General features: G+C 41.2%; 2 protein-coding genes across 3 annotated transcripts; one reads left to right on the forward strand and one right to left on the reverse strand.

The window, feature by feature from the left end:
- Positions 1 to 27,494, forward strand: LOC143343888 (A-type potassium channel modulatory protein KCNIP1). Of its 2 annotated transcripts, none has more exons than XM_076769239.1 (7): positions 1 to 500; positions 8,043 to 8,441; positions 18,980 to 19,049; positions 19,122 to 19,192; positions 19,514 to 19,786; positions 20,311 to 20,603; positions 20,772 to 27,494. In XM_076769239.1, the coding sequence occupies exons 2-6, from the start codon at positions 8,277 to 8,279 to the stop codon at positions 20,356 to 20,358; spliced, it is 627 nt and encodes a 208-aa protein (XP_076625354.1). In that variant the 5' UTR covers positions 1 to 500; positions 8,043 to 8,276; the 3' UTR covers positions 20,359 to 20,603; positions 20,772 to 27,494. The 2 variants fall into 2 exon arrangements, with proteins under 2 accessions (XP_076625354.1, XP_076625355.1); XM_076769240.1 differs by lacking the exon at positions 1 to 500 and adding an exon at positions 1,005 to 1,102.
- Positions 14,776 to 18,504, reverse strand: LOC143343885 (dynein regulatory complex subunit 5). The gene is made up of 9 exons (XM_076769232.1): positions 18,298 to 18,504; positions 17,723 to 17,995; positions 17,465 to 17,656; positions 17,239 to 17,406; positions 17,028 to 17,166; positions 16,429 to 16,666; positions 15,578 to 15,733; positions 15,228 to 15,342; positions 14,776 to 15,168 (listed from the first exon to the last, which is right to left on the reverse strand). The coding sequence occupies exons 1-9, from the start codon at positions 18,342 to 18,344 to the stop codon at positions 15,084 to 15,086; spliced, it is 1,413 nt and encodes a 470-aa protein (XP_076625347.1). The 5' UTR covers positions 18,345 to 18,504; the 3' UTR covers positions 14,776 to 15,083.

A 27,494-nucleotide genomic window follows, 5' to 3' on the forward strand; every position in this document is an offset into this window, starting at 1 on the left:
TCGAGCCAGAGGATGCGTGGTCCGCTCAACCCGGGCACCACCAGTCTGCCGCCGACCGCCGTAAGTGCGCGGTCTGTCTGTCCCATTCTTGATTCCGGCTACGCGCGTTCACAGTCACCTCGCCGACCCATGACAAAGGAACGCCGTCGCGCGTACTCCCCGCGCCATGCACAGACACGACGTAACGCGTCTCCATCGTGAGCTGTGATACAGCGTGGAGTTAAAGATCATAATAATCGACGGCGTGTAATGGTGTCTGCTTGACTCCCGTGTCCCGATCCTCCGCGGAGGAACGTGCCTTTCCATCGACCACATCGACGCCGATTCGAAAACGACCCAGGGTCATCCACCCTGCGCCCGAGCAGTTTCGCGAACTCGCGTTGTCCTCTGAACGCGATCCGTGTTTTCCTGCTCCTCTCGACCCACCACGCCGTCGTCCTCCCCAGGGTCTTATCGAATTTTCACCGTACGGACGAGCCTGCCGCCTTCCACGGACAAAGGTAAGTGATTCTCTAGCAATGTTTTAGACCCTTGGAGATATTACGCTACTAAAAACTATTCGATGATCGTTCCCTCGCGCTCGATAAAAAAGCTTACTGTCAGGCCACCGATTCCCAAACACGCGTCGTGGTGGCCAACATTTTATTCCGTACGATAGACGAAATCTGCGATACGATCTATTCGTGTAATTTTGGTTGTAATTTTTATCGAATCGCTGACGGCCAGAGTGTCGTTTCGAATCGTACTTAATAACGGGAACAAATTTTCTATCGATACTATAAAAATGTATCATTAAAGTTTTGCAATATTAATTCGCGGTGCCTGTTCACGTTGAAACGCTGTTTTAATTGTTCATTCGCGACGTTTATCGAACAAATTATTCAGACAGGCTTTTACTCGTTCAACGTGAAAATTTATATTGGCCAACCCGACATATCGCTACGTGAAAAGCATTGAGAAGCGTTTGGCTCGGTGTCTCTTTGATTCCGAATGATTTGCGTTCACCGAACTGTTCCTGACCTGGCTTTCCTTCGTTGCATGTTCAGTTTCGTTAGTGCACGCAGATTCGTTGTGGTAGGGCAGACTGACACGAACAGCAGAGGTAAATACGTCGCGTTTCTTTCGTCTCTGATGTTTTGTTTTGACCCGTCTAGAAACACGAGCTCCCTTTGACCGTTTTGTGCAGCGATATCTGTTGTGCGGCTGCATTTTTCTTTCTTTTTCTCGTGGCAAGTCGAGCGTTACCGGACCCGAATATTCGTCTTTGTTGATTGTCTCGATGTTCGAGGGAAACAACTCTCTCACGATTGTGTTTATCATAGAAGTTCGATGATTTTTGGAAAGTAGAAAAATGCATGAATTTTCTACAAAATTTTGTTTAAACATTTCTCGGTTTCTATTATTGAATTATTTTTTAAAAACTCATAGTTTTATTCTAATTATCTTATAAATGAACGAGGTAAGCAATATCTAGAGAGATATTTATACTGCACTAGATGAACGTTTCATAAACATGTTACGGTAATAAATATATGTCGCCCCTTTTGTTCCCAATGTTTGGTACGTACTTCAGGCACGAGATCCTCCAATTATTTAAGCATTGTGCCTCCAGCTGTCCTTTGTACTCCACAGATAATATTTATAGCGACAGTTCTTTAGCAGTGATAACATTTTTATATCAAGGAACGGTATTATATAACTACCACATACTTTGGTTTTGTTCAGACTAGAGTTCATTCGAATATTTAATAAGTATCAAACATCAATATTTGATAATTTGCGTATTCGAATGCCATTACTTATATATTTTAGTCAGCCTTGGTGAATGCTGCGATTAACAAGGGCATCAATTGACAATTTCCATTTTTTTTTTTTTGATAAAACTTTACTGTTTACGTATTTGATTAAATCTCTCGAAAACTAATGGAAATAGAAAAATAGTTTTAAATATAGGAGAGATAGATTTTTATCGAGTTTCATATTCAACATTCTTCTCTATCGCTATTGGTTTTCGAGAAATTTAATTAAATTGGTATTTCATCCACGACTTTGAGGATAGTTTCCAATCCTGGAACAGGGATATCAATGATCCACTTTTTGTATTAAATTTTATAACTTTATAACTTTTCGTCCACACAGTGCACAAAATATTTCAATAAAAAAAAAATTTGGCAAGCGTTACCAGCTCTAACAAAATTATACTGAATGCTTTGGTTTTTATAGCGTACGTGCAGGTTCAATCTTAAGCGTTACATAATGTTATTTTATCGTGCGTCCCTCCATATTGAATTAGTTTTCTGTATCGTCCCTGTCATGAGATTCTGTTAGGGTTGCTCCTGCTCGTGACGAGCTATCGATCGACTTCTGGATATCCCACAGTATTTCGAAAGTCTTGTGGTACAGCAAAGAATTCTCGGATGAACATAATTTGTATTATCTATCACAAGCGTTTTTGGTCAATGAAGCAAATTTTAAAAATATAAAAAAATACTTCACGTTTAATATACTAATATTTTTATTATCACTTTATACAGAGTGTTCGGTCACCACTGGGAAAAATTTTAATGGGGGATTCTAGAGGCCAAAATAAGGCGAAAATCAAGAATATCAATTTCTTGACTGAGGCTTCGTTAAAAAGTTATTAACAAATTAAATTAAAAAATTTCAAATAGTTCTGGAAAAATTATTTTTGGTTGCAGGGGTCAATTATAAGCATTTTTGGTGGATACACATATCTCCGAAATCCTATCCATTTTCGAGAAAAAAATTCGAGGTGTGAAATTTTTCGACAAAATTAAAAAATTTCAAATCGTCCTAGAAAAATTATTTTCAGTTGCGGGGGTCAATTACAAGCATTTTTGGTCAACAGACATACCCCCGAAATCCTACCCACTTTCTAGAAAAAAATTCAGTACGGACGGAGCTTTAAACGTTAATAACTTTTTAACGAAACCTCCATCAACAAATTAGTATTCTTGATTTTCGTCTTATTTTGACCTCTAGAATCTCCCATTAAAATTTTTCCCAGGGGTGGCCGAACACCCTGTATACGTATATTGATACGTTCCTTTTTTTCGAAAATCTTTTTGTATACTTAAACTAGTTTATTTCTCGTTAACGCCGTTATGTAATTATTTTCGTTAGTTAAAGTATCGAAAATGTATATATGGGTCCCACTATGAAAACGACATGTAAAGAATGATAATTCGATCGAAGATTTAACGCGCGTGTATCTGACTCTTGTACGTATGGTATTTGGTTTACTTCATGGTCTATTTTTGATAGCACTAGAGCGATCTTAAACTTTACTTCGGACAATGAGCCTGCGCTCTGTCTTCCAATAAAAATACATTGCTTCGATTCATCGAACGATAATCATCAAACACAAATCGCGGTGTTAAATTTTTTCGAGTCCCCTCCATTGCAACAACAAAAATTTAACACTTCTGTTTCTATCGAAAAAAATGTTAAAAAGCAAAGGTAATAACATTGTTGCTTCGATTAAACGATAATTATTATTCGTTGGAATTTTAGGGGACTCGTTATCTTTACTCGTTCGCTTCTCCCGTTCTTTCTTATTTATTTATTTTCCTCGATACTCAAAGAGAGCTCGAGTTGCGATCGATACTATCGAATTCCCTCAAAACTTAACCTCAAATATTTGCAGATACCGCTACGGTCGAATTCCTTCGAAATTTATTACAAATATTTGCGGAAACTAGTAGCCCCGAATCTTTGCTCACGGCGCCATATTATTGTTTACGAGCTTCTCACGTTCCATCAATTTCTGCAGTTCAATTTAGCGAGACTTATACAGGACGAACCACGTAATTTGATCGCCATGATTATTTTTCGCGTAGGTGGATCGGTTCAAAAATTTATCGTCCCTATTTTTCTTCTAGTATTCAAGGTACACTTGCAATTCCTTTATTAAATATTCCGTATATTCGAAATATTTACGATCAACGATACGTTCGCCATATTGCTTTGCATTTGTTTGAGGAAAAGGATACCAGTGAGACTTTCTTTCGAGAGGATACCTAATTATTTTTGAACAGTTTTTTTTTTCATTGTTGTTACGAAACGTAAACGCTGTTTTTTTTTTAACGACCACGAGTTCGTACTCTTATTTTAATTAATTCATTTTCACAGCAAGGAGTACGTGTTAGAAGCACTCTCATAACGAACAGAGCCGTACAAAAGTAGGTAACGAGAACCGCAATTAGCGATTTACGTAACTTATAGTTATTATAAATTCCACAAGAAATCGCAACGAGTGAAATTCAGCGAGAAAGAATTACTTGGATGTTCTCTACGCTATTTTTATCAATTTTCTTTCTTTTTTCTATATTTCGTGTACAGGTTGCATATAACTTTTTAATCCGTCTTCTCAGTCAAGACCTTACTCTTAATTAGTGACAATGTACAAATTACGTGTATCCTTTGAGACTTCTACCTAGACTTAGAAAGGAACCTCAAAACTTGACCTCTTTGGATCTGTGTCAAATTTTGCATACAAAGCTATTTTTGTGTGCAGATACCAAGTGTAACAATCTCGTCGGACCAAATTCATACGGTGTCAAAAAAATAAGAATCTACAGTTTTTTATAATCTAATCATTTGCAATCTAAACATCGTTTTAGAATATTTTAAAGCCATTTTTAGAATTTTCTTTATAACATTTTCTCGTCCCGTCCAGACATTGTGGAGCATCGCGCCATTCACAAAACCGAATTGCTGGTTCTCGTGATTCGATTCTGTAAAACAAGGACACGGTAACATCGTTATTATTATTATTACGACTTACGTAAATGAAATCCATCGCAGTTTCTTTAAAGACCCACGCGTAGTCGGGAAAAGTCGATAAAGGAGGCGAATTTAAGCACACCGACGAAATTTATTCCGGAAATTCGCGCATGCACTGCTTTTGCCAACTTCCCACGGAAACCTCGAATAACTGCACGTGCTATAGACGCACGCGGTAACGAGGGCTATGTAGCCCAAAGATTATACAGGGAGATCCAAGTAACTGGGCCAGGTTATAAGTTCTATCGTAAGCGAGGACATTAATGATAAAACATTATTATTCTTATACAGGGTGTTCGGCCACACCTGGGAAATATTTTAATGGGGGATTCTAGAGGCCAAAATAAGGCGAAAATCAAGAATACCAATTTGTTGACGGAGGCTTCGTTAAAAAGTTATTAACAATTAAATTCAAAAATTTCAAATCGTTCTAAAAAAATTATTTTCGGATGCGAGGGTCAATTATAATCATTTTTGGTCATTAGACATACCCTCGAAATCTTACCCACTTTCGAGAAAAAAATTCGAAAAGGTGAGAAATTTTTCGACGAAATTAAAATATTTCAAATCGTTCCGAAAAAAATATTGTTAGCTGTGGAGGTCAATTACAATCACTTTTGGTCATTGGACATACCCTCGAAATCCTACCCACTTTCGAGAAAAAAATTCGAGAAGGTGAGAAATTTTTCGACAAAATTAAAAAATTCCAAATCGTTCTGGAAAAATTATTTTCGGTTGCTGGGGTCAATTACAATCATTTTTGGTCATTAGACATACCCCCGAAATCCTACCCACTTTCGAGAAAAAAATTCGAGAAGGTGAGAAATTTTTCGACAAAATTAAAAAATTCCAAATCGTTCTAGAAAAATTATTTTCGGTTGCTGGGGTCAATTACAATCATTTTTGGTCATTAGACATACCCCCGAAATCCTACCCACTTTCGAGAAAAAAATTCGAGAATGGATGAAATTTTTCGACGAAATTAAAAAATTTCAAATTGTTCTGAAAAAAATATTGTTAGCTGTGGGGGTTAATTATAATCATTTTTGGTGAATAAACATACCCCCGAAATCCTGCGCATTTTCGAGAAAAAAATTCAGTACGGGCGGATCTTTAAATGTTGATAACTTTCTAACAAAGCCTCCATCAGTAAATTGGTATTCTTGATTTTCGACACGATTTTTGAACACCCTGTATACGAAGTAGTTAAACATTATTAAATGTACGAAGGTATTCGAATATTTTGGGACCCAACTATTTAGCTATTTCTAGTACGAATTCGAGCAGTGGCGTAGACTGTTCCTTGAGTTCATCGTCTCACCATAAACATTACTGTACCGGTGACATCTGTTGTGCACCCTTTCTCGACTTTGGTTCTCTGTACAACCAATGAATTGTTTCAAACTGACGCAAACGCATAGACAAAGAAATATTTTCAGGTGCCAACGCATCCAGACCTGGTTTTGTTTTATTGACGCGGAATGCAAAATTATCGCTGTCACGCATACGTGACGTTGGTCTACCACCAGAATGGGGACGTCATAAATACAGTTCTGTACAAAAGTCGTGGACCTCTCACGTCATTGGCCATGCAGAGTCGATTAACTATGTTTTCAATACGTTTCCATCGAAATTACGTGGGATAAAAAATACACAAAATTTTACAGTTGCATTAAAATTTGTCTCTGAAATATTTGGAGGGGGTGTGGCCTCGAACAGTTATCGTTTACGAAAGGAAGTCGGCGATGCTTGACGGAACGCGTCCGTGTTTATTATTTTTTTCCTTTACATGGCACCCGGTTCGACATTGTATTTATTTCAATAGGCGTCAACCGAGTGACCTGAATATGCAACGGACGATCATCGCGTAATTTTCCTCGTAAAAATTATTTCTATGTATATCGTCGTAGATATTGTACGGTAGTTTCTAAGTAGTAAAAGACACCGAGAGTCGATTTATTTCGAGGAAACTCCTTGTATACGAAGTCGCCTATCCAATTACTTTATTATTTCCCGATTACTTTAATTACACCGAAAATATAAAAAATTCTAGACATCGGATGTCGCCCAGTGCCAATCGCGGCGGTTTTAAATGGGTCAAGCGTACCCTTCCGTTCGACGTTGAAATAAAATAAGTCGAGATAGAGGATTACTTATAAAGAATTCAACGCCGATCCGTGTTGCCTGTTTTATAATTGAACACTTTTGATCCATTTTCGTGGGTAGCGATAGCGTAGTGCTATGACCCATATGCAGGCCATAGACAGTGAACGTGTTAAGAATGACCCTCGTCAAATTTTAGATCGTATAGTAGCAAGGATAATATAAAATATGACCAAACACGTGTGCACAGTTTCAATACTATTCATCTATAATTATAATAAATATTTAGTACCAAAGATCGCCGTAAGAACGATGGCTTCTAATGGGAATACCCTCTTAAAGAAAGTAGAATAAGGAAGAGGTCGCTGGTGGTAGTCCGGTCAGTAATGGCGGCATTTATCTTACGAAGTAGTATGGGCTCATGCCTGGACAGACCGCGCGCGGTCTGCAACACGTGTCTCGGTGAAATTCGATTCGTCGAACGTCGGATCTTTCGTGGTCTGTGCACAGCGTGGACGGGGCGGGGGGTGGAGGTTTGTTGCAGACCTCGCTGAAATACCGACTGGCAAATATTTGATTGGACGTCCGGTTCGCGTCCGTTCCAAGCGCGCCTGTGTGCACAAAGCCAGACTAGCACGGTTTTAAATCAGTCATTTTACAACGGCTCGCGGCGTTTCACTTATCACCGGGGCCCGCGGATATTTACGCGAGCCCGTCCCGGCCAAATATGCAAAATATATGCAGAAAATATATGCGTGACATGCGCGGCGCGAGCCACGTTTATTCGTGGCTGCGTGTCGTTTGAAATTGTTTCGTCGACTCGCCGCAATTTAAATCTCTTTGCGACGAACGGTCGTTCGTAGAATATTCCTCGTAAATCCTAACCTATCGTATATCATAGTGTTTAAGCGTTTCATCGAAAGTGGAGTGAAGAATGAAAGCAACATTTATGCTTCTCACTTTGGGTGATCATTAAGAGGCGTAAATTTTGTTTTGTCGTTGAGATCTTGTGGGGTCCATCGCCTCCCGCGCTTGCCACCAGAGGGCTACGCTCTTGCCTTTCCCGCAAGCGCTCAGTCGACTACCCAATATCACGGTGTCTAAGTCAAACGGTTCCGTTATTTTGTTTACAGTCGCTTGGCAACCGATCGCCAGTGTCTCTATTTGGCGGAGGAAACAGTGGAAGACGTGAGGACGGCCAAGGGACGGGCGAGAGAACGAATGAAAATAGCGAGGATGAAAGTAACGGGAAGGGATGAATTAGCCGTGGTGTGACCGTGATAGTCATCGAGAAGGGGGCACAAGGAGCGGTCAGCGGTCGTCGGTAGGGACTTTGCGCGAGAAGGAACCCCAAAGGCTGACCAGGAATGGCTACGCCGCCGGACTCGCCCGGACCGGAAGAGGCACTTTTCGATTTCGAGAGCTCCAGGACCAGGCAACAAACCGCCAGACCGGTAGCTCTCGAAGAACTCCTCCGGCAAACCAAGTTCTCCAGGCAGGAAATCCGAGTTATGTACCGAGGTTTCAAGCAGGTAAGGCGATCCTGAATAATGTACAGTTGGGAGCTGAATAGAAATGGTCTCGAGGGATTATGCCACGAGGCAAGGAGATTGCTTCCGTAGACTGCGTTTTCTTACACGAGAACCCCAACCTCTGTGTTAAATCAGGCGAGGGGAGTGAAAGTTCTGACCAAATAAAACTCTCATTCCTTTCAGGACCATTTTTATCTGCTCCCAACACTAGCTCGTAGTACAGTTGGTTCGAAAGAAAAAAAACGTTTCACCGATATTTTTCATGTATATTTTAACGGTGAATCTGTATTTTCCACGAAGATTCGTTAGCAAGTATTAACGAACCGAGAACCTTGAAGTTTGCACGGTACGATGAACGAATAATGAGATTGCCTGGTGCACCTTCGAACCCCGAGGTTCTGTATCGCGAACGACAATTAACGTAATAATATAATAATAGGATAGACGAAACCGAGAGGCAAAATGATTTTGTTCGTACCCTACAGCGTTATGAAATCATTTTTGAAGTAGAGTCCGTAATAACAATTCTATTCCCCACGCGAGTCAGCTGTTTGCATTCTACCCGGTCGCTCGTCGTCTCATCAATTCTCTTCGCTATAATTCTGTTTGCATGAATATTCACGAGGAAAAGGCGAAAACGTTACGGAGGGACCTTATTTTAAAGGGTAGAACGGGTCTCCGTTATGCATGCGATCTTCAAACTCCACTCGAAACGTTCCCTAGGGGATAAAAGTGCTTTTTCGCGCTAATTATTACCACGCTAATTTTAAATACCAATTAAAGATAAAATACCCGCGATTTTAATAATTCCCAGACAAAGGCACTCGTTACTGGAGTAAAAAAAATTTTATACGACGTAACAGGGACAATGAAAATGTAATTGCTCGCATGTTTGTAAGTCCGCCATTGCAAGGCAAAAGATAATTATTTCGACGGTATATAGCGTACTATAATTACGCAAGATACCGTGTGTAACATTGCAGCAGGCAGTATACCGTGCACATTCGTTACGACAAAACAAACTACGCTCTGAACAACCTTTCTCTATAATTCATTTGCACTTCTGCACTTTCAATACTGCGAGGCAAGAACCAACTCGGAGCTTCTGAAAGTCGAACTCCGGAACACGCGCGTTTAACACCAGCCGTATTGCCCCCGCTCTGCCAATCTAATATTCATGTTTACGTTAATATATATATTACACCGAGGTATAATCGAAGGCCTCGCTTAAGCATAATCCAGACCTAATCCACGCTAATCTGTAGTTAAACTAAATGTAATTCAAACTTAATCCAGACGCAATTTAGACCCACCCCTTGGAGCTAGCTACGACCTGAGCCAAACCTAATACTGATTTGACCTAGATCTATCGTAGACGTAACCGAAACATAATCCAGACTTATCCTGCTCCATAACCCCATACCTTTGCAGCACTACTGCAACCACTTTACTGTTACAATTTGAAAACCTCCCAAGATACAAAAAGGGTTCTACAGTCTTCGATTATCTTCTTCCATAATTCCATCGAGCCCTTCGTGTCTCCGATCTCGGACTCCAACCACCAAAATACTCGCGTTAGGCTTCAACCTCACGGATATGACTCTAAAATCGTTGAACGCCAGTTGTATTGACCTGGCGTACACCTCCGACATTTACGTTCATACGCCCTAACAGCGTATGCAACCTTGAGGCAATCTTGGATCCAGAAGCACCAACCACCACCGCCCTCGAAACGCTACGTAAATATTTTACGAGCGAGACTGGCGTGGTGGTTGGTATCGGAGGCGATAGGCGTATGCAGCCTCGTTTGTCACGAAAATGGCGCCACGTGGAACACGAAATTCGCGATTCTTGACAAGAACAGGCTCCAATTGTACAAGCTGGAACGGTACACCAGTCAGGAACAACCGATAACACGATGGTTGGATCGAGATCGTCGACAGTTCGAGACTTATGGTCTGGCAAGGAAAACTGTCATGGCGTCGCACCATCTTCTCGAAACTGCGCCTCGGAGAAATCGAATCCACGCGATTCGCGCCAAAGAATATCAACGTTTCTCATCCAAGGTTGCAACAAACTGCAAAATAAATACACTCGCGGACAACCACGACTATTTCCGACAGTTGGTAGTTTATTTCCAACGAGTTTTATTAATTCCTCGGTTAGAAGCGGAAGGTATTTTTGGCCACCTTTCAAGAACCGCGCTCCGCAGGTCCTCCCGTTGGCAAACAGATTTTAGACGTTCGTAATTAAGTTCGCCCCGTCATGCGATAATTACGAAGAAAAGATGCCTTCAATTAAATTAATCTGGCCAGGGCGCCCGTACAACTTGTTCGTTCGTGTTTCCTTCGACGGGGCGTACGTCTTCCGACGTCAGCCGTCGACGAACGACCCCGAACGGCCCGGAATTTTCTATTCTTCGCGAGAACATCTCCGCTGGTTTCCTCCAATCCGGTGATAAATTAATTGGAGCACCTTCGCGAGATGCATTTCGCTCGCGATACGCGTTGGCTCTCGTTATATCGTCTCGCCGCGGAAAATTTGTCGGTTTCGCGTCCCACAAATAATTCCGGCGGGAACCGCGGCGCGATCTGGGTCGAAAGTCGCAATGTTTCGACGCTTTAATAGAGACTCCGATTTAATTAACAGCCGACAGCAAATAGAAGTCGCTGACGGTTCAAATGGCCGAGCCTCTCGATGGTTATCGATAAAGATAGCTCAGCGCGCGCGAGACAATGAAAACGATGGCCTGTCGCCCGATGCAGTCGATATCAGTCGACAATTGCGGTCCTCTTTTTTAGCACGTGCCATCGTTCACCGTGCAAAAGTATTTGCAAAGTAAATTCTGGCCAGGACCTTCGCCCATTGGACGAAAAACGGGTTCACACCGACGATCAAACTTCTGCGTACTTACGCGCGCGATAAATGCGAAAACTCTTTCGGCTCGTTGCAGCAACGCGGATCTTGCACTGTTTTTTCACAGCCAGGCGTGCAGACGCACGCATACGCGCGCACACGTACACACACGTTTAGATATTGATCCGGCTTTTATGCTCCTGCCAGCCTAAATGTGTGTCACGCCGATTACTGTTTTGTAAAACGTCGCCGCAAACAGTGGTGTCAAGTCCTCGCGGACGAATGGCTCCGGTTTCGACCATTGATTTTCTGGAGGGTACTGAAAACAGAAATAAATTCAGTGACTCGCCGGTTGGGCAGTGTTCGAATGGTTTTACACACGAATGAACGGATGAATGAAGGTTCATTCGAATGAATTTTTACGCGAATTTCCGGAAGGATAGACCGGGTATTACATTACGATTCTCTTTTTTTCGTACACGCGGGGTACAGTTTGCGTAAACCACACAATAGTCAAATAGACAAGGGTTATATTGGATTACCGAGTATCTTACTGTCCGATCTCATTATTCCACCACGTCAAAATCGTAATATAACATTTGTGAGGATTTACCTGGGTGTCTTGCATCCACGTAGGTACGATTGCAAGCTTGGGCAGACACAAAGATGGCGAAGGATAGAGGACGGACTCCAAACGTGGTCGTGCAACAAGTCCAAACGCGCGTCGTACCAAGTACTAATTCGTTTTTTATTCGCGTCCATTCGTCGATCTCGCCTATATATAGTCGCGAAAGGAATCGAAAGGTTAAATTTCCTGCCTTTCGTTGCAGGAATTCGCGGACGAGCACTTATCGCGAGCAACTAAAAACAGCTTGAAACGGTCGCGCGCGCGCCAGCAACGATGAAAAAGAGTCTGGGACTCTTTAAGAACTTCTTAGGTGTTTTAATTGCGCTATTTCGTAGTTGTACACGCGCCACTCGAGCCGAGCCTGGCAATTGTGTCAAGAGCGTGCGTTTACACGGACGAAACGTTCGTACTAAGTGGCCCGTGAGATGGGTCACGTTTAACGAAAATTAGAAAAGAAAGCGGTCCCTGATACCTTGTCTTTTAAGGCACCTATATCTCAACATCTGGTTACTGGTCAACTCTGGATTAACGCATGTACCATAGTTAAGCTAAGTCAGTCTCAGATTCAAGTAGTTGCAGACATTTTTCGGCGAAATTAAAAAATTTCAAATCGTTCTAAAAAAATTATTTTCAGTTGCAGGAGTCAATTACAATCATTTTTTGTCATTGGACATAACTCCGAAATCCTGCTCACTTTCAAGAAAAAAATTCTTTACGAAAAATATAATATGTGACCTGAAATTTTTTCCATGCTTATGTTTAAAAAATCATAACTCCTGAACGGATTGGAGGATTTTAATGTTTAAAAAGGCAAATAACGCGTATTTTAGCGAAGAATATGTAGAAATTCTAACAATAATGAAAAAGTTATTCCTTAATTCCGTAAAGTGAGAAGAACTCCATTGCAAATGACACGAAAATGGTAATGGGGCTGTGGAGCTTCAGAAAAATGGGGCAAAAAAATACATTGTACGTAAGATCTACTCGTATACCACATCTATGGTTTGATAGAAACGATGTTTTATCGACGTTTTAAAATACGAAATAAAAGGTGTAAAAGTCGACTTGGTTACTGGTATGGTCTCTTGCGTAATTATGGACAGTATAAGACACTTTATCGATTAATATAAAATAGAGCAAAAGAATATTTGTGAAAACATGTGTGAATGTCCATCGAGTCGAACAAATTTCTATTTATCCACATTTGAATAACAGTTATTGTTCGCTTACGTTTTTCTGAAGGTTGTTCAAGTGTCCAATACCCTCAATTCCTTTGATATCTTCTCATAGCTGTCGAAGAACCTCTTTGTCTTTATTGGTTCCCCTGTTCCCTTTGATCCGACCTAGCTTCTCAGGTAACGTTCAGCTTCTGGACAGAAGTTTTTCAATGAAGGCGTAAAGGTTAGACGAGCGTTAGTACGTCCTATTGAACTCGATTCTATTTAAGGGTGTAGCACCAAGAACGTTGCTATCTAGTGGAAATCGAAGAATGTCAGCTGGAGGCCACGACGAGGCCAGGACCTTGACGTTTAGGAGGATCGGGAGGATACCTGGCCTATGTTAGGGTCGTCAGTTTGCAGATAGCCATCCGTGAAGATCGATTCGATAAATAAGTTCACGAACTCCTCCCTATCGTACCCTGCAACCCCGATAATTTTAATGAACCTTCGAACTTTCACGCACGTGGCTAGCGAATCGTTTATGGGCGCCGAGTATAGCGCGTTTGGCGTCCACCGTTTTCTGGATAATCAGTTTTTACGAGTCATTTTTTATTTTTGCTTTTGGGATTTTTTAATGCTCTTATAGAATTTCTTATCAAAACTTTTAATAGTTTTAACGTTTACGAGCGTTTATGAGACCTTCAGCGCGTCTCGAGCCCACCAAAACCGTATTTCGATGGACCTTCGAGACGTTGCGAATTCTGTTTGCTCGTAATGTCGTAGTTTATCGAGAAAAATTGAAAGAAAGCGATTTCGCCCTACGCGAAACGGACGCGCCATTGAATCGAACGCGGATGGGCTGTAAAGCTGAGATTATCGAACGGAAATTACACAGGAAAATCAGTCAGTATTGCCGGCGATTAATGGATAAATAAACGAAGGCCCCGCGTGTTTGAACTTCGCAAACATGGCACGTAATTAGCGAAGTTTAGTTACATCAAAGAGCACGTACAGGGTGTTCAAATTCTCTCCATCATCGTCGAGAGACCGGGCGTTGAATTACAAGTGGCGAAACACAATGCAAACGCGTAGAACGGAACAACAGATATAAAGGGTGGTGGTTGAATAGCCAGGACGGACGGGGAAACACGAGTAAAACTATTTCGCAAAATGGCGAAACGAGCTGGATCGAGGGGCGATAGGCGGATCCCAGAAACGACCAATTCTTCAGTCGAGTGCTACTCTGCTCACAGTTCTTGTCGTTACCCTCCTCTTGATTCGTTTCTGAACGCTTTAATGGTCGTTTTTAATCCCGATATTTATAAATTGAACATTTTATAAATAGGCAAATATTAGCTCGAATAACTCGCTTACGATGTATCGAAGCAATCTAGTTCCAGGTTGTATTTTTCGACGCCCAACAAGCGTACAAAATGGAAAATATTTGGACGATCAAAGATACCGTCGAAACAAAGAGGAAATTGAGCTTGCTCGTCGCGAGAGAGAACCAGATTGAATCTGTCTGTCTGCAGATACGATGAATTTTTCCGAGATCGTGCAAAACCTGCCGGGCCTTCTTTTTTCTTCGTCTCGTTCGTATTAATAATGGAAAAAGTCTTACGTCTGGCCTACTTTTCCCGCAATTTACCGTGCTCACGGCTTTCGCATAAGTTTCTTGAAGTAGCTGCACCCTAGTTCCGCTGTTCTTTTGTTGCCAAGCTTTTCATTAGTCACTCTCCGTTACAATGGTCATTTTCATTTCGCATTCTCGAGCCTGATTTTTATGAAAATATTACGAGTACGGAACGATGCCAAAGCCTGTGGGAAAGTGTGATGTCTCTCGATGGCGCGTCGAATATTAACTCTTTCTTGCTCAAAATTTAAAATGGCAGACGTTGTTTGTAGCTTTTACTCGTGCAAATGGATAATTGTACGTGTAACAATTTGGTTTCTAGGGAGCTATTGATAATTTCTCTCGATGCTTTCGATTTCGAATGGTTACGTATGCAAGGAACGCGTATGCAAGCTGTTCAGTCGATCAAGCATTCCCTTGGTTCTCTCTTTCCACTGTTCTTCCTTGTTCCTAGAGACAACGAGAAGCGCCAGGAACATTTTATCGCGCTGTACCAATGGTTTCCTTACCTGAGCACAGCCTCATGAATAGACAATTTCGATTGGCTGGAGAAATTGCACATTCGAGCGTCGAAGTCAACAATGAACGGCATGGACTTGAATGCAGCATTGAATATCTCGCCCACTGAAATCATATCGTTTATCATTTTCCGGCGCCTCGTACATTCGTATCAACAACATCGATCCGTGCATACAGGGTGTTGCAACTTCAAGCACCGGAAATGTTGATGACACCATGAAAACAGACAGATGTTTCTATCGTTAAAATAATAATATCCAAACAGTGGGTAGCGGAGCACTCAAAGTTTGTTCGTAGCATTAAATTATTTGGATGTTCCTCGACCCAATTTTCCCCTCACCCTCTTCGCCAAAATCGTTATTAGACACGTCGAGGCTCAACATTTTAAACTTGACGCAGCCAGACCTTAATACTTCGGCGAGCGCCGCGCCTCCGTCAGCTTTAATTCCGCAGCCACTCACGTTAAGTATCTCTAAGCTGTCAGTTCGCAGTAAATCTGAAACAAATATAGGCGTCTTTGAAAAAAATTTTCAGGTCAAATGCTAAACAACCGGAAAATCTGCTACCAGATAATAATAAATAAATAATCCGGAAAAATTCACCAGGGATTAAGGTTTCCGCATTGCTTCTATTTATTTTTTTTTTATTATAAAATTGAATTGTCATCTTCAAAGTGCTTTGGGGGTTCGTGTCGCGCGCTCGTGTGCAAACACAATGATTAATTCAGTCCTCCCTCATTACAGAGAACTGAACAAAGACTCGTGATTCTCAATGGCACTTTGACTGAATGGCGGCTCATTTACTGCCTGTTCTTCGGCTTATTTTTTTATTATGAAATATAACGAATTTTTGAAATATTTCTTATCCGTTCAGTAGGGGTTAAAAAATTATTAATCGCGTCAATATAAAATTATAAATCACTTTTTCTTACGAGTTAATTTATCATTCTGTATAAATTGAAGGCCATAATAGGCCATAATGGCCCCTTTCTAAGCCAATCACAGTTTCCACTATTTGCAACAAGCACGTGTGTCGAAATAAATTACAGTCCTCTGAGGTGGCCTTGACCAATCGAGACCTGACCCGGCTATAGTTTGTTTTACAGGAGTGTAAAGCCTCCGACATACCGGGAAAGTAAATATTGACTTACGGAGGGGCCAATGTCAGCGAACCGATGCCTCGTATACTCACAAGCACACACGTGAATCGTCCCGGAATCCAGCAAAGGATTCAACCTCAAATTCAGGTGCTTCAGTATCGACCCTTCAGTCTTCAGCAATCCGTATATCACGCCAGCCACTCCATCCGGGCCAATATCGTTGTTCACCAAATGCAAAACCTTAAGGCCCTTGTGCATGGAGAGGAACTCCCCCACCGCGTGGGCGCCTTTGTCCGCCAACTTGCAGTGAGAAAAATCGATCTCCTCTATCTGGCTTTAAAAACAATCGTTGCCAATCCATGGGGGAGGAAAGAAATACCAAAAGTTAATCGTTCCTTGAACTCTGCATCGTTTGGAGCTCTAAAATTTCTAGGATACTTGTCGATTTTCGTGTCAATTTATTTTAATCTAAACGTGTGTCAAACGTGTGAGGCATCAACTTGCAATTTTTAGAGCTCCAAACTTCTGTACGATTACTAGATAGCGGATATTTATGCATTTATGGGAAATTTTAATTCTCAACAAATTACAGAATGCGCTCAATTTAAGGGGCTGTGACAATCCTCTACGAAGCTTCCATTCCACCAATTCTATTAATGAAAATATGAATTTGCATAAAGATTTTACCAACATTATTGTTTGCAACAACTCCTTGAAGCAGAGCGGCGACACGCGGTTGGTTCAGATTGCTCCGCGACAGAGTAAACTTCTTCAAGTTTGGGCAGGCTTTGATGCCCTCACCGAGTCCCATGCAGTCTTCGACGGAGAACCTTTTTCGCGTAAATCAAGCGTCCGGAATAAATGGCCGTTTTAATGAAAACCATCGTCGTGAAGTGACTCACTCAAAGTCGCGCCACTCGAAGCCGTCGTTCATGTAAATAACTCCGAAGATGATGCGAATCTCAACGAGATGAGGTAGCTGGGGGAGAATGCCGGCCATGGGGATGTGGTGAACGACGTCCTCGCCCGCGAGACACGGGTCCTCGTCGTCCAAGGCTTTCACAATTTTTCTGCGAATTTTTAAAACGTACAGAAACTGTTGATCGAGAGTTTTGAAGAACTTCTTACTTGGTAGGCACGAGGGAACGGATTCTTATCGCGTGCACGTAATTCCGTACGAGCTCGATCATCTTCTCGCACTCCTCCTTCTGTGTTTCGAAGAAGGTGGGCTCCAGACGTTCCAGACATTCGCATAATAGGCCCTCGCAATACCGTTGTCGCCACGAATTACCGTGCTCCGTTGGATCGTTGTGTTCCCATCTGAGGCAATTGGAGTATTTGAGTTCAGTGACCCCCATCAAGCAACAACCAATTTTGTAGTTTTACCTATCTTTCGAGCAACGTTCCCAATAATATTCATCCTCGATTCTGGTTATGGTCAATTCGAACGGCAGGTTGGTTGGCAGAATTTCTATCAACTGGTTTTTATCTTCGCAAGTGGGCAGTTCCTCTAGTATAGGGTTATCCTTCCACACTGAGGCTATGATGTGAAGAGCTAGGGTTCTCAAGGTTGGAACTCTCCCTAAGTCCCAGGAGACATCCTCCGATCGAATTGTCCTCTCGAGCTCGTTCGATAACTCGGTTGTTTCATAGGAACATCTTATCGACAGATTTAATTGTCATTACATATCCTTAAGGGGAACTAAATAAAGGCCGTTAAATGATAATAAGACGTAAAACAGCGAGATATATTAATAAAAGTTAGTAGTTTAATGGGTAAAACTCGAAGAACAACTATTTGATGTGCTTTATCAGTTTATCGAATTGTTGGTTATTGGGTAATAAAGTAAACTTTTGTCCTATTAAATGGAAATTATAAATTCTATTAGAGACTCCGTATTTTCCCAACGACCACGGAACGCTCGATGAATTTGAACGTAGCAAGAAAATGGAGGCATTACCTGTAAGTCTCGAAGACGTTCCTTGGCACGGTGTGGGGAATCCTCATTTCTCTGCTGTCCTTTCCGCGTCACCTTCGCAAATATGCAAACATGAGTATCTGTTCTACCTCCTCCCTCCCACTCTCGTCGAATTTTCTACTGTTTTATATTCTTTCCGAGGCGGCACGCTGCCAAACGCCATTGAGACCGAAAGCCCCTATCTTCAGTGAATTAACATATACTGTTCGTTTTTATCGTCGTACATGAATCTGCATTGAAACAATCACTATTATGCAAAACGAGCGTTGTTCAAGGGACAGAATCTAGGAATTATTTCCCCCATCTCGATGAATCACAAGTGATTATTACAATAAATAGTAGATGAATACTTGTTGGAACAATTTTGCCTCCATTTTCTAGCTTCAATTAAAATGTTTCACGTTTAAAATTAGGCAAGAAAGCTGTAACATTTCAGAGCAAAGGTAGCTTTTATACCTGAGGGATCAAAGAAATTGGACTTTAACTAAAACAAAGATGTCGTGTTACTGTTTAAATGAACAGTGTAGACGATCTCCTTAGATCAAAATGGCTTTCCTGACGCGCCCCAAAAGTATAGCAACTTCCTCTCGGGACAACTTATGCGTTAGCTCAACTAAACGAACGGCCACGGAACCAAGATAACGCTCTTCCCGATTGCTTTCAGGAGTGTCCGGAGGGTGTAGTGCACGAGGACTCGTTCAAGGACATCTACGCGAAATTCTTCCCCCATGGCAGTGAGTTCCAATTAAATAAGAGATCCCGTTTTAGCGTAAATAGTTAACGGCGACTCCTCCTACGAATTGCAGACTCCAGCCTCTACGCCCATTACGTGTTCAAGGCCTTCGACGTAAACTGCAACGGCGCCATCAGCTTCAGGGTAATTTATTTATTCGCGTCCATATATCGGGTTCGCGCTTGTAAACGCTTTAAGGTCCATTTATACAGACCGAGCTCGAGCGGATTTTTCCCACGTCGACCATAAGTCGACCATCAAACGGTAACCGAACAGCCATATTCGCCTCTCCGAGTGGTGCTTGGGCATCCCAACCGCGTGAAACTTGTATCAACCGATCACTGTGCATAGGAATTCCCTCCTCAGATCGCCATAAAAGAATCTTCCCCTATTTATCGACTCGAATTTGGCCCTCGGTTTGTGCGAATGGACCTTTGCACGTTGCGTTAAATATGGCGTTCGCAGGATCTTTTGGTCACTTTATCGACGCTGCTGCGAGGCAGCATCTACGAGAAGCTACGATGGACCTTCAAGCTGTACGATATAAACGGCGACGGATGCATCACCAGAGGCGAGCTTGGGGAAGTCGTGACGGCGGTCCACGAGCTCATGGGCAGACGACATCACGCCGAGGAGGACAGAAAAGTCAGGGAACAGTTGGACAGGGTGTTCAAGAAACTCGACCTAAATCAAGACGGCGTAATAACGATTGAGGAATTTATCGAGAGCTGCTTGAAGGTGCGACATCTTATTTTATTCGCGACTTCGTTCAGAGTTCAAGAGGTGTCCATTTGAAAACATTTGCCAATCAGAGTTCCTAGTCTACAGCGTCCTACAGAGTGGCGTTAATTCCTTGCTCGTATTTATAGCGAACCCGATGTTTTACGCGACAAATGTGGTGCTTAAGTAACGATCGCTATCGTTTTCTTCCCTTCCACGCGATACTTCATTTGGTTCCTTGTCGACTGCAACCTACCACATTTTTTACGCGAATAATCACAGTTAAAGTCTAGTAATCTTCCTACTGTAGGGTACAGTTCGTAATCAAACATGGTCGCCGTCATCGACTGTTTCAAGATGGCGTCTTGACCTGTTCAGCGGTCAGAACTATCTGTTGACATATTTTTGACCAACAAATCGGCATCTTTTGGCAGAAATTGCTTTAAATGAGGAAATAATTGTATTTGCCACCTAGACTACTGATTCAAAATACATATGTAGCCCTTTATGGAAGGTGAATATTGAGGAGATGAATCTTTTAGGATGACGTGATCACTCAGTCGCTGGCAATGTTCGATTGCACGCTTTGATCTCCGGCGAAGGAGGAGCCCACGGCAGTGACCACGACGCCGCCAACGCCGCTCTCCATCACGACAACCTTCTCACAGTCCCAGTCGCCTTCGCCACCGCCGCCGTCCTACTCTCTGCTGCCACCGATTCCACCGCCTTTGCCTTCTCAACCACCTCCAGGTTACACTGTTCAGGATCAGGAGTTGTACATGCTTCTAGCGGCGCACTGGTGGAATCAACCGGAGGCACCGCTCTTTTGTTAAGGGTAACGTACTTAACGAACCTTGTATCTTCTTTGGTTCTCGAAAGGACGACAGTAAACTGGGATTCTTGGACAGTGGCGCTTAACACCACGAGGTCTGTCCCGGTAGACGTTAAAAAACTGAAAAGCATCTGTAAAAGTTTCCAAAACGATGTTAACATTTTTGCACAGGCTGAGATGAACGCGATTCCTGACGAGAACAAGAGTATCCAGTTTCTGGAAAGGAAGAGGGAGCCGAGCAACAAGGAAACTCGCCGGAATCTTGTGGGTTCAGTAATACAATTAAATATGTTCGCCGTGAGCGAACGAGCCGAGGATGTTTCTTCTTGCGGAAGAGGTATTTTACGTCACGTAAGTGAACCTATCCGAGTACGTCCCGATGCAAGGTACTACGTGAGAGAGGATAACGATTTGTCAATTGCGAGTTAACGGATCGGTGTACGGAATCGTTAAGCGATCGACTTGTAACGGGAGAAATGCTAGAAAATTACGGTGTCGGTGAATTAGGAATATTAAAGGAAATCTATCCAATATAATAATTGGATTCCAAGAGGACCGCGAAACGAGAGATTCGAGATAGACGGCTTTTGATATCTTCGAGTTCTCGGGGCTCGTTTCGACGCGGTGGACGTCGAACGTTGTGGAGGATAATTTGTTATTCGTGTTCCACGACGTCGCCGAATGATAATGTTAAACGGACGATGAGACGTAGCAGAGCATTCGATTTTTGTTGACTTCTGTGCCAAAGCCCTGTATAAAAACTATTCTATTTCTTTCGTATGCGATAATAGGTTGCGAACGATGAGGAATTTCGAAAGATACGATTTTATCTAAGGGGTTAATCATGATAGTCGAGACGCGAGATTACGCACAGAGCGCTCCTAAGTTCGTTAGGCAATCGAAAGCGATTCACGGTGGAAAAGAAGCAATCCAAACTCGCAAATTGCAAAATCGTAGTCTTGCGTACTGTGCCTCGGTTTCTCACAATCTTCAAAAGCGCTAAATTTGTTTTAAAAACAACAAGGTTACATTATTATGTGGATTGGCGGTGTTTTTGTTTAACACAGTCGGTTGTTTTAACAAAATATGTAGGCAAATAGAAAGAACAATCGCTAAAAACAGTGCAATATTCGATGAATAAAACTATGGTTTTTCAATTTGTGAATCAATAGCGAGTAGACAACGCATTGTCGATTTAGATACAGTTTCTGTTCAATGGCCAGAATTGAGAAGTTCAGTCTGAAGGTTCGATCTATTTAGTTTAAATCAGCTTTCAGATGCTAGTTTGATTTCCTTTCTGAAGCACTAAATAAATTTAAAGAATTTAATGTCTGTGGAATTCAAAATATACAAAGGGTCGGTAGGAAATTAAAATAACACTTTATTTCGTATTTTGATCGCCTCGTTTTCATCGTACATCGCCATTTTAGATAGATCTTATACTTCTAGTCAGGGAACCACCGATTTCATTTATTACTCTATCAATATGCTTTTCTTGAACGCCTAACCAAACATTCTGTAGGAGGTGTCGAAGGGATTTGTTTTATTTCCAGACAATCGTGCGTTTCGCGAGTACCATACGAGGAAAAAAAACAGTTCGTTCATCGATATTAAAATGGCGGTATACAAAAACAATGTAGTTCTGCTAATGAAACGACAGGACGGTATTACGTTGTCAATGAAAAACTCTGTATTCCGGGTACACCCGTTTTCGATAACGTTTGTAGAGATATCGTAGGGGTAAGCGAATCGAGAATCAATTTTTTTAAGAGTCGATTGTTAAAATTCGTAGACAGTAAGCGAACATACTGAGTAGATAAGGTTAATCTCGTCGAATAGAACGCGAGAGAAATTTCCGTTATTGCTCACCCATGGTAATGAAACACCAAACTGCAATAATTAACTCGTAATAAACGACTGTAATAAAAGCGAGTAAATAACGAAATTGCACAGTGCGCTTTCGTTTAAATTTCGAACGTCGAGTACAGGTAGTTTCAGAGCTTCTAGAGTGACCTTTGTTTCTCGAGTACCCTTTTCTCGATCATAGCGAGCCACGAGGAACGATCCATTCGATAAACAAATTTAATAACAGGCAAAGTAGTCGTTTTTAGTGAGCAAATTGGACGTCTTAACCTCTTTTTGACTTAATTGCGTATTACTAATTCTGTTATCATATTTGTGTACTGTTCTCATTGCATCGTAACGAAAAACTCTCTAGCAAAACTCTACCATAACCTGTACGTTAAACTCGACACCTTATTCGTTCGAACGCACGTTAGTTTGTACCATATTCAAGGTAACGAACGATTCGAGCTAATAGTTACCTGGAAATCGTCAGTCAATGCTTTTCGTTTCTATTCAAATCCTTCGAAATAGCGAATGAAACGAATTAGGGTCGTCGACCTAGGACAAGTTAATCTAGAATAATAAAAATTTGTTAACTGTTATCGTCTCTTTGTAGCACTGTCACTTGTTAATCGATGAAATCCCTTGTCACGGTGTTTTTAATGAGGGATCGATGATGCATAGGTTGCTAGGCACGTTCCTATAACAACTGTTAGTTGATAATGACGTTGAATTTGGGTTCTTAGGAGAGAAGGAACATCAGTGAACAGTTTTCGCCTTATCGCACCAAACTTTCGCTAAATCACCATTTAGGTTAACTGTACAAATCTTTAAATTATAAATCGTACATTGACTCTGAAACGAATCTCTGGATACGACCAGGCGCCTTGGGCCTTTTTCTTCGATTGTTTGCCCGGTTTTGGATTTAAATCACATTCTCCAACGACTGATTATAACGTTTTGAATGCGTTGTTGCACTTTTTAGGGAATCTACGTAGGTATCTCTTCCTCCGTCACATTGTATCGCACACGTTACAGCCGGTGGTGGGAATGATACCAAATTTTTCATAACCTAATTATCAACCATTTAAAAACATACGATTTCGTTGATTCGTGATATTACCCAGTCATAGTGCAACTGTACGTATTCGGTATCACTCGCATCACTGGCTACAGTCTTACTATTAAAAGAAAGATTGAAAGTATGTTACAATCAAGAATTCTTTACCCGTTGTTCCTAAAACGAATGAAAGCGTAAATGTAAGTGCGAGCACGCTGCGAACGAACGATTCTCAAGTCTCTAACTCGTCGCGCCAGTTAAAATAACCAGATTTCCGCGAATTCGGTCAGCGCAACCAATTTCCCGCCTAAACGACGCGACTGTCGCGCCATTTTTGTGCAGTTGCTCGGCTAGGGATTAGTCAGGTCAGTTGAGGTTGGAGTGCAGTGACTGTCGGGTGATAATTTTGCTCAGTCACGTTGTTCAGGCGAGAGAACAGTTTCCGGTCGATCGAAAACCAAGAATAAAGAAACTGTAACGCAACGGCCAAGCGAAAACGATCGAGCCTCCAGCATTTTCTGGTTATTCGAAGTTTCTCGAAATCGTACACGGAAGAGTCCCGAATTTTTTTTTCTTTTATTTGAAAAAAAAAAACCAAAAAGCGTTGAACTTCCGAGGACAGTGCATCGCGTATGCCGTATTCGATCTTAATGTTAAACGATTTTTATATGTTTTCTAAGAAAAACAAAAAGAGGACCCTAGATGGAGAAACAACGAATGTTATATTAAAACTTTTTCTACGCAGTAACGATCGAAACCAGCCGGCAAACATTCTTCGTATCATGTAAGGTCCACCCGTGCGACTACGGCGTGTAACTTTTAACTCTGCCAAGGTCATCGTTTTTTAGTTTTCGTAATTGTCGTAACGTCGAATTAAATAAACCGCGAAATTTCAAACTATTTACTGCGAATACAGAGGTTAAGGCGAAGCGACGACTTTGACAGCGTTAAACAGAAGCTTCCAAGAACTTGTTAAATTTTTGTTTCGATGGGAAGTACTGAACGTTTAATGAAATTTCCGGTTAAAGAAAGGAGAGAAGGAATAGGCTGGATCTGAAGATCTAAAGATTGAACAAGAAAACCACTATACCCGTAAACTGCTCCGAGGTTGTTGTAATTCCTCTTTCAGTTAATCGTCGAGGTTTCAATTAATGAGAGAATTAATTATCGTGTCTTTGTATTCAATTGTTTAACGAAGATGAATCTAGGAATCAGAAATTTATGGCAAGTAGTTTACGTACGATGTTGCTCGTATAATTGTTCGAACGACTCTATGGAAATATATTTTACAACTCTTATTAGTTAACGTTTGAAAAAGTTATGGTGTTAAGTTAGTTGATGGAGGCTTCGTTAAAAAGTTATTAACAATTAAATTCAAAAATTCCAAATCGTTCTGGAAAAATTATTTTCGGTTGCAGGGGTCAATTGCAATCATTTTTGGTCATTAGACATACCCTCGAAATCCTACCCATTTTCGAGAAAAAAATTCGAGAATGGGTGACATTTTTCGACAAAATTAAAAAATTTCAAATCGTTCTGGAAAAATTATTTTAGGTTGCGGGGGTTAATTATAATCATTTTTAGTCATTAGATATACCATCGAAATCCTACCCACTTCCGAGAAAAAAATTCGAGAATGGGTAAAATTTTTCGACGAAATTAAAATATTTCGAATCGTTCTGAAAAAATTATTTTCGGTTGCGGGGGACAATTATAATAATTTTTAGTCATTAGACGTAACCTCGAAATCCTACCTACTTTCGAGAATAAAATTCGAGAAGATGAGAAATTTTTCGACGAAATTAAAATATTTCGAATCGTTTTGAAAAAAATATTGTTAGCTGTGGGGATCAATTACAATCATTTTTGGTCATTAGACGTAACCTCGAAATCCTACCCACTTTCGAGAAAAAAATTCGAGAAGGTGTGAAATTTTATCGACGAAATTAAAAAATTTCAAATCATACTAAAAAAATTATATTTAGTTACAGGGGTCAATTACAAGCATTTTTGGTGAATAGACATACCCCCAAAATCCTACCCACTTTCTAGAAAAAAATTCAGTACGAGCGAAACTCTAACGTTAATAACTTTTTAACGAAGCCTCCATCAACAAATTGGTATTCTTGATTTTCGTCTTATTGTGGCCTCTATAATGATTCTATTCATTTTACAAATTCGTCGTTTGAGTGATTGTAAGCAGTAACAAAAATTTCTTGTTAGTTATGTCGATGCTTTGACCAGCCCTTTCGTTTAACTTAGAATATTCCAGTCGAATGTAACCTTACATTTTCGTAGGTGTACCATTCGACACAGCTTGTTCCTCGGTAATCTGTAATTTAGATACATATCGTATGTGCTTGTTGGTTGTTCGAAGTCAGAGGAACCATTAAATTCGGGGTTTCTAAGTTTAAGATCTCCGTATCCTTGTGTTTAGGAATCAAACACGCTGTGCAATTCGGAGGAGCGTGTAGGTTATGATCTGTACGCAGAGCAGAGTGTATTGGTCGTTCGTAGCCACTGGGCTAACCTCTATTCAGACTGTTTAACTACCCCGTCCCATCCCCTGTGTTCGAAAGGCAGCATCCCTCTTGTTCTCTATACTTTCTCTTAAACAGAGACAAACTAACTTCGAAGTGACTATAAACGGCCAATATCGTCTGCTGCAAATACAGCAATTATCGATTTAGTCTAAAAACGCGAGCGATCGTAGCTATAAATCGAAGAGAACCTAGTCAATTGATGATCGTTAGTTGGTAACATAGATCGTAATTAACTCATTGGACTTTAGAACTAACTCGTTGAACTCCTGTAAACCAAATGGTTTCAAAAAGTGTTAAACATTTTATTCGAAGTTTATGGGAACCTGTTTCCACTTCGATGTATATTTTCTTTTTTTTTTTATATATTACATTTCCATGTAAAACGTACGAAGTTGCGGAGACTCTAACGTCAAATTTAATATTTTAACGAAACGACTGGGTAACTCTTAGTATAAGTTAAATTGTGATCGAAGATAGAGTTGTTTGTTATTGTCGTTAAGTAAATTGGTAAAGAATCGGCTGAATTTGACTCGTTTCGTTGCGTTCAGTTGTTATTGCGATTCATTACGAAGAAATCTCGCCGACAAGCGCAATACACGCATTAAGATATCAAAAATGCTAGACGATAAAGTAAACCTAGCGTAATGATCATCGGACGAGAGGCACGAATAACGAATCAAAATTTGTTACGATAGTTAAGTAGCGATTACGGAGTATCGGTTAGTTAGTAGCGGGTACGATACCAATTGTTAAGCTTAAAGGCACTTTTTTATGACGAAACCTAAATAATTAGACAGTAAATAATTCGCGGTCGATTAGTATTAATGTATTATCACGTATATTCGGCGTGTCCGTGAAAATGTTCGAACGATCGTCGTCGAAAGAATACAGCGAACAGAACACGTATGTACGTATCTGTTTGCTGGCTCGAAACTATTTGAAAATTGCTCTGTGTTCTTTAATAAGTTCAATTTGGCTCTGATGCGTTTTCTGTCCATCGAAGTTCATCGATTGCAAACGTTCGAATATTCTCGGGACTCACTGTCTTTAGATGCTCCGCAGAGTACGTTAATTAATTCTCGTACTGCCGATTTTCCGTAAGACCGAACGTTGTTGGTTCAAGAGGGACGTTCTGCGCTCGAACGTGTCGCGGGATAAAAAGTAAAACTTCGTCAACGTGGAACAAGCACTGTTCGTAGACCATCGTATCGTCCTTTACCCGGACCTTTCTCCATTACTCGTAGCGTTCATACTCGCGATCCTTGTTCGTTAGATCACAGGTTAGGTATTGGTGAGTACCGACGAGACCGACTCGATTTCGAACAGTATTCGCCCGGCAAAAATTGTATCTTTAGGTCAGATCCTCGCCACGCGTCGACAACTTGTATCTCGCAACAGCTGAATTGTAAATTCAGAAGAATAAAAGAGGAATGTCGTTATTGTTAA

The sequence above is a fragment of the Colletes latitarsis genome, chromosome 7, assembly GCF_051014445.1.
Source record: "Colletes latitarsis isolate SP2378_abdomen chromosome 7, iyColLati1, whole genome shotgun sequence".
NCBI classification, from domain to species: domain Eukaryota; kingdom Metazoa; phylum Arthropoda; class Insecta; order Hymenoptera; family Colletidae; genus Colletes; species Colletes latitarsis.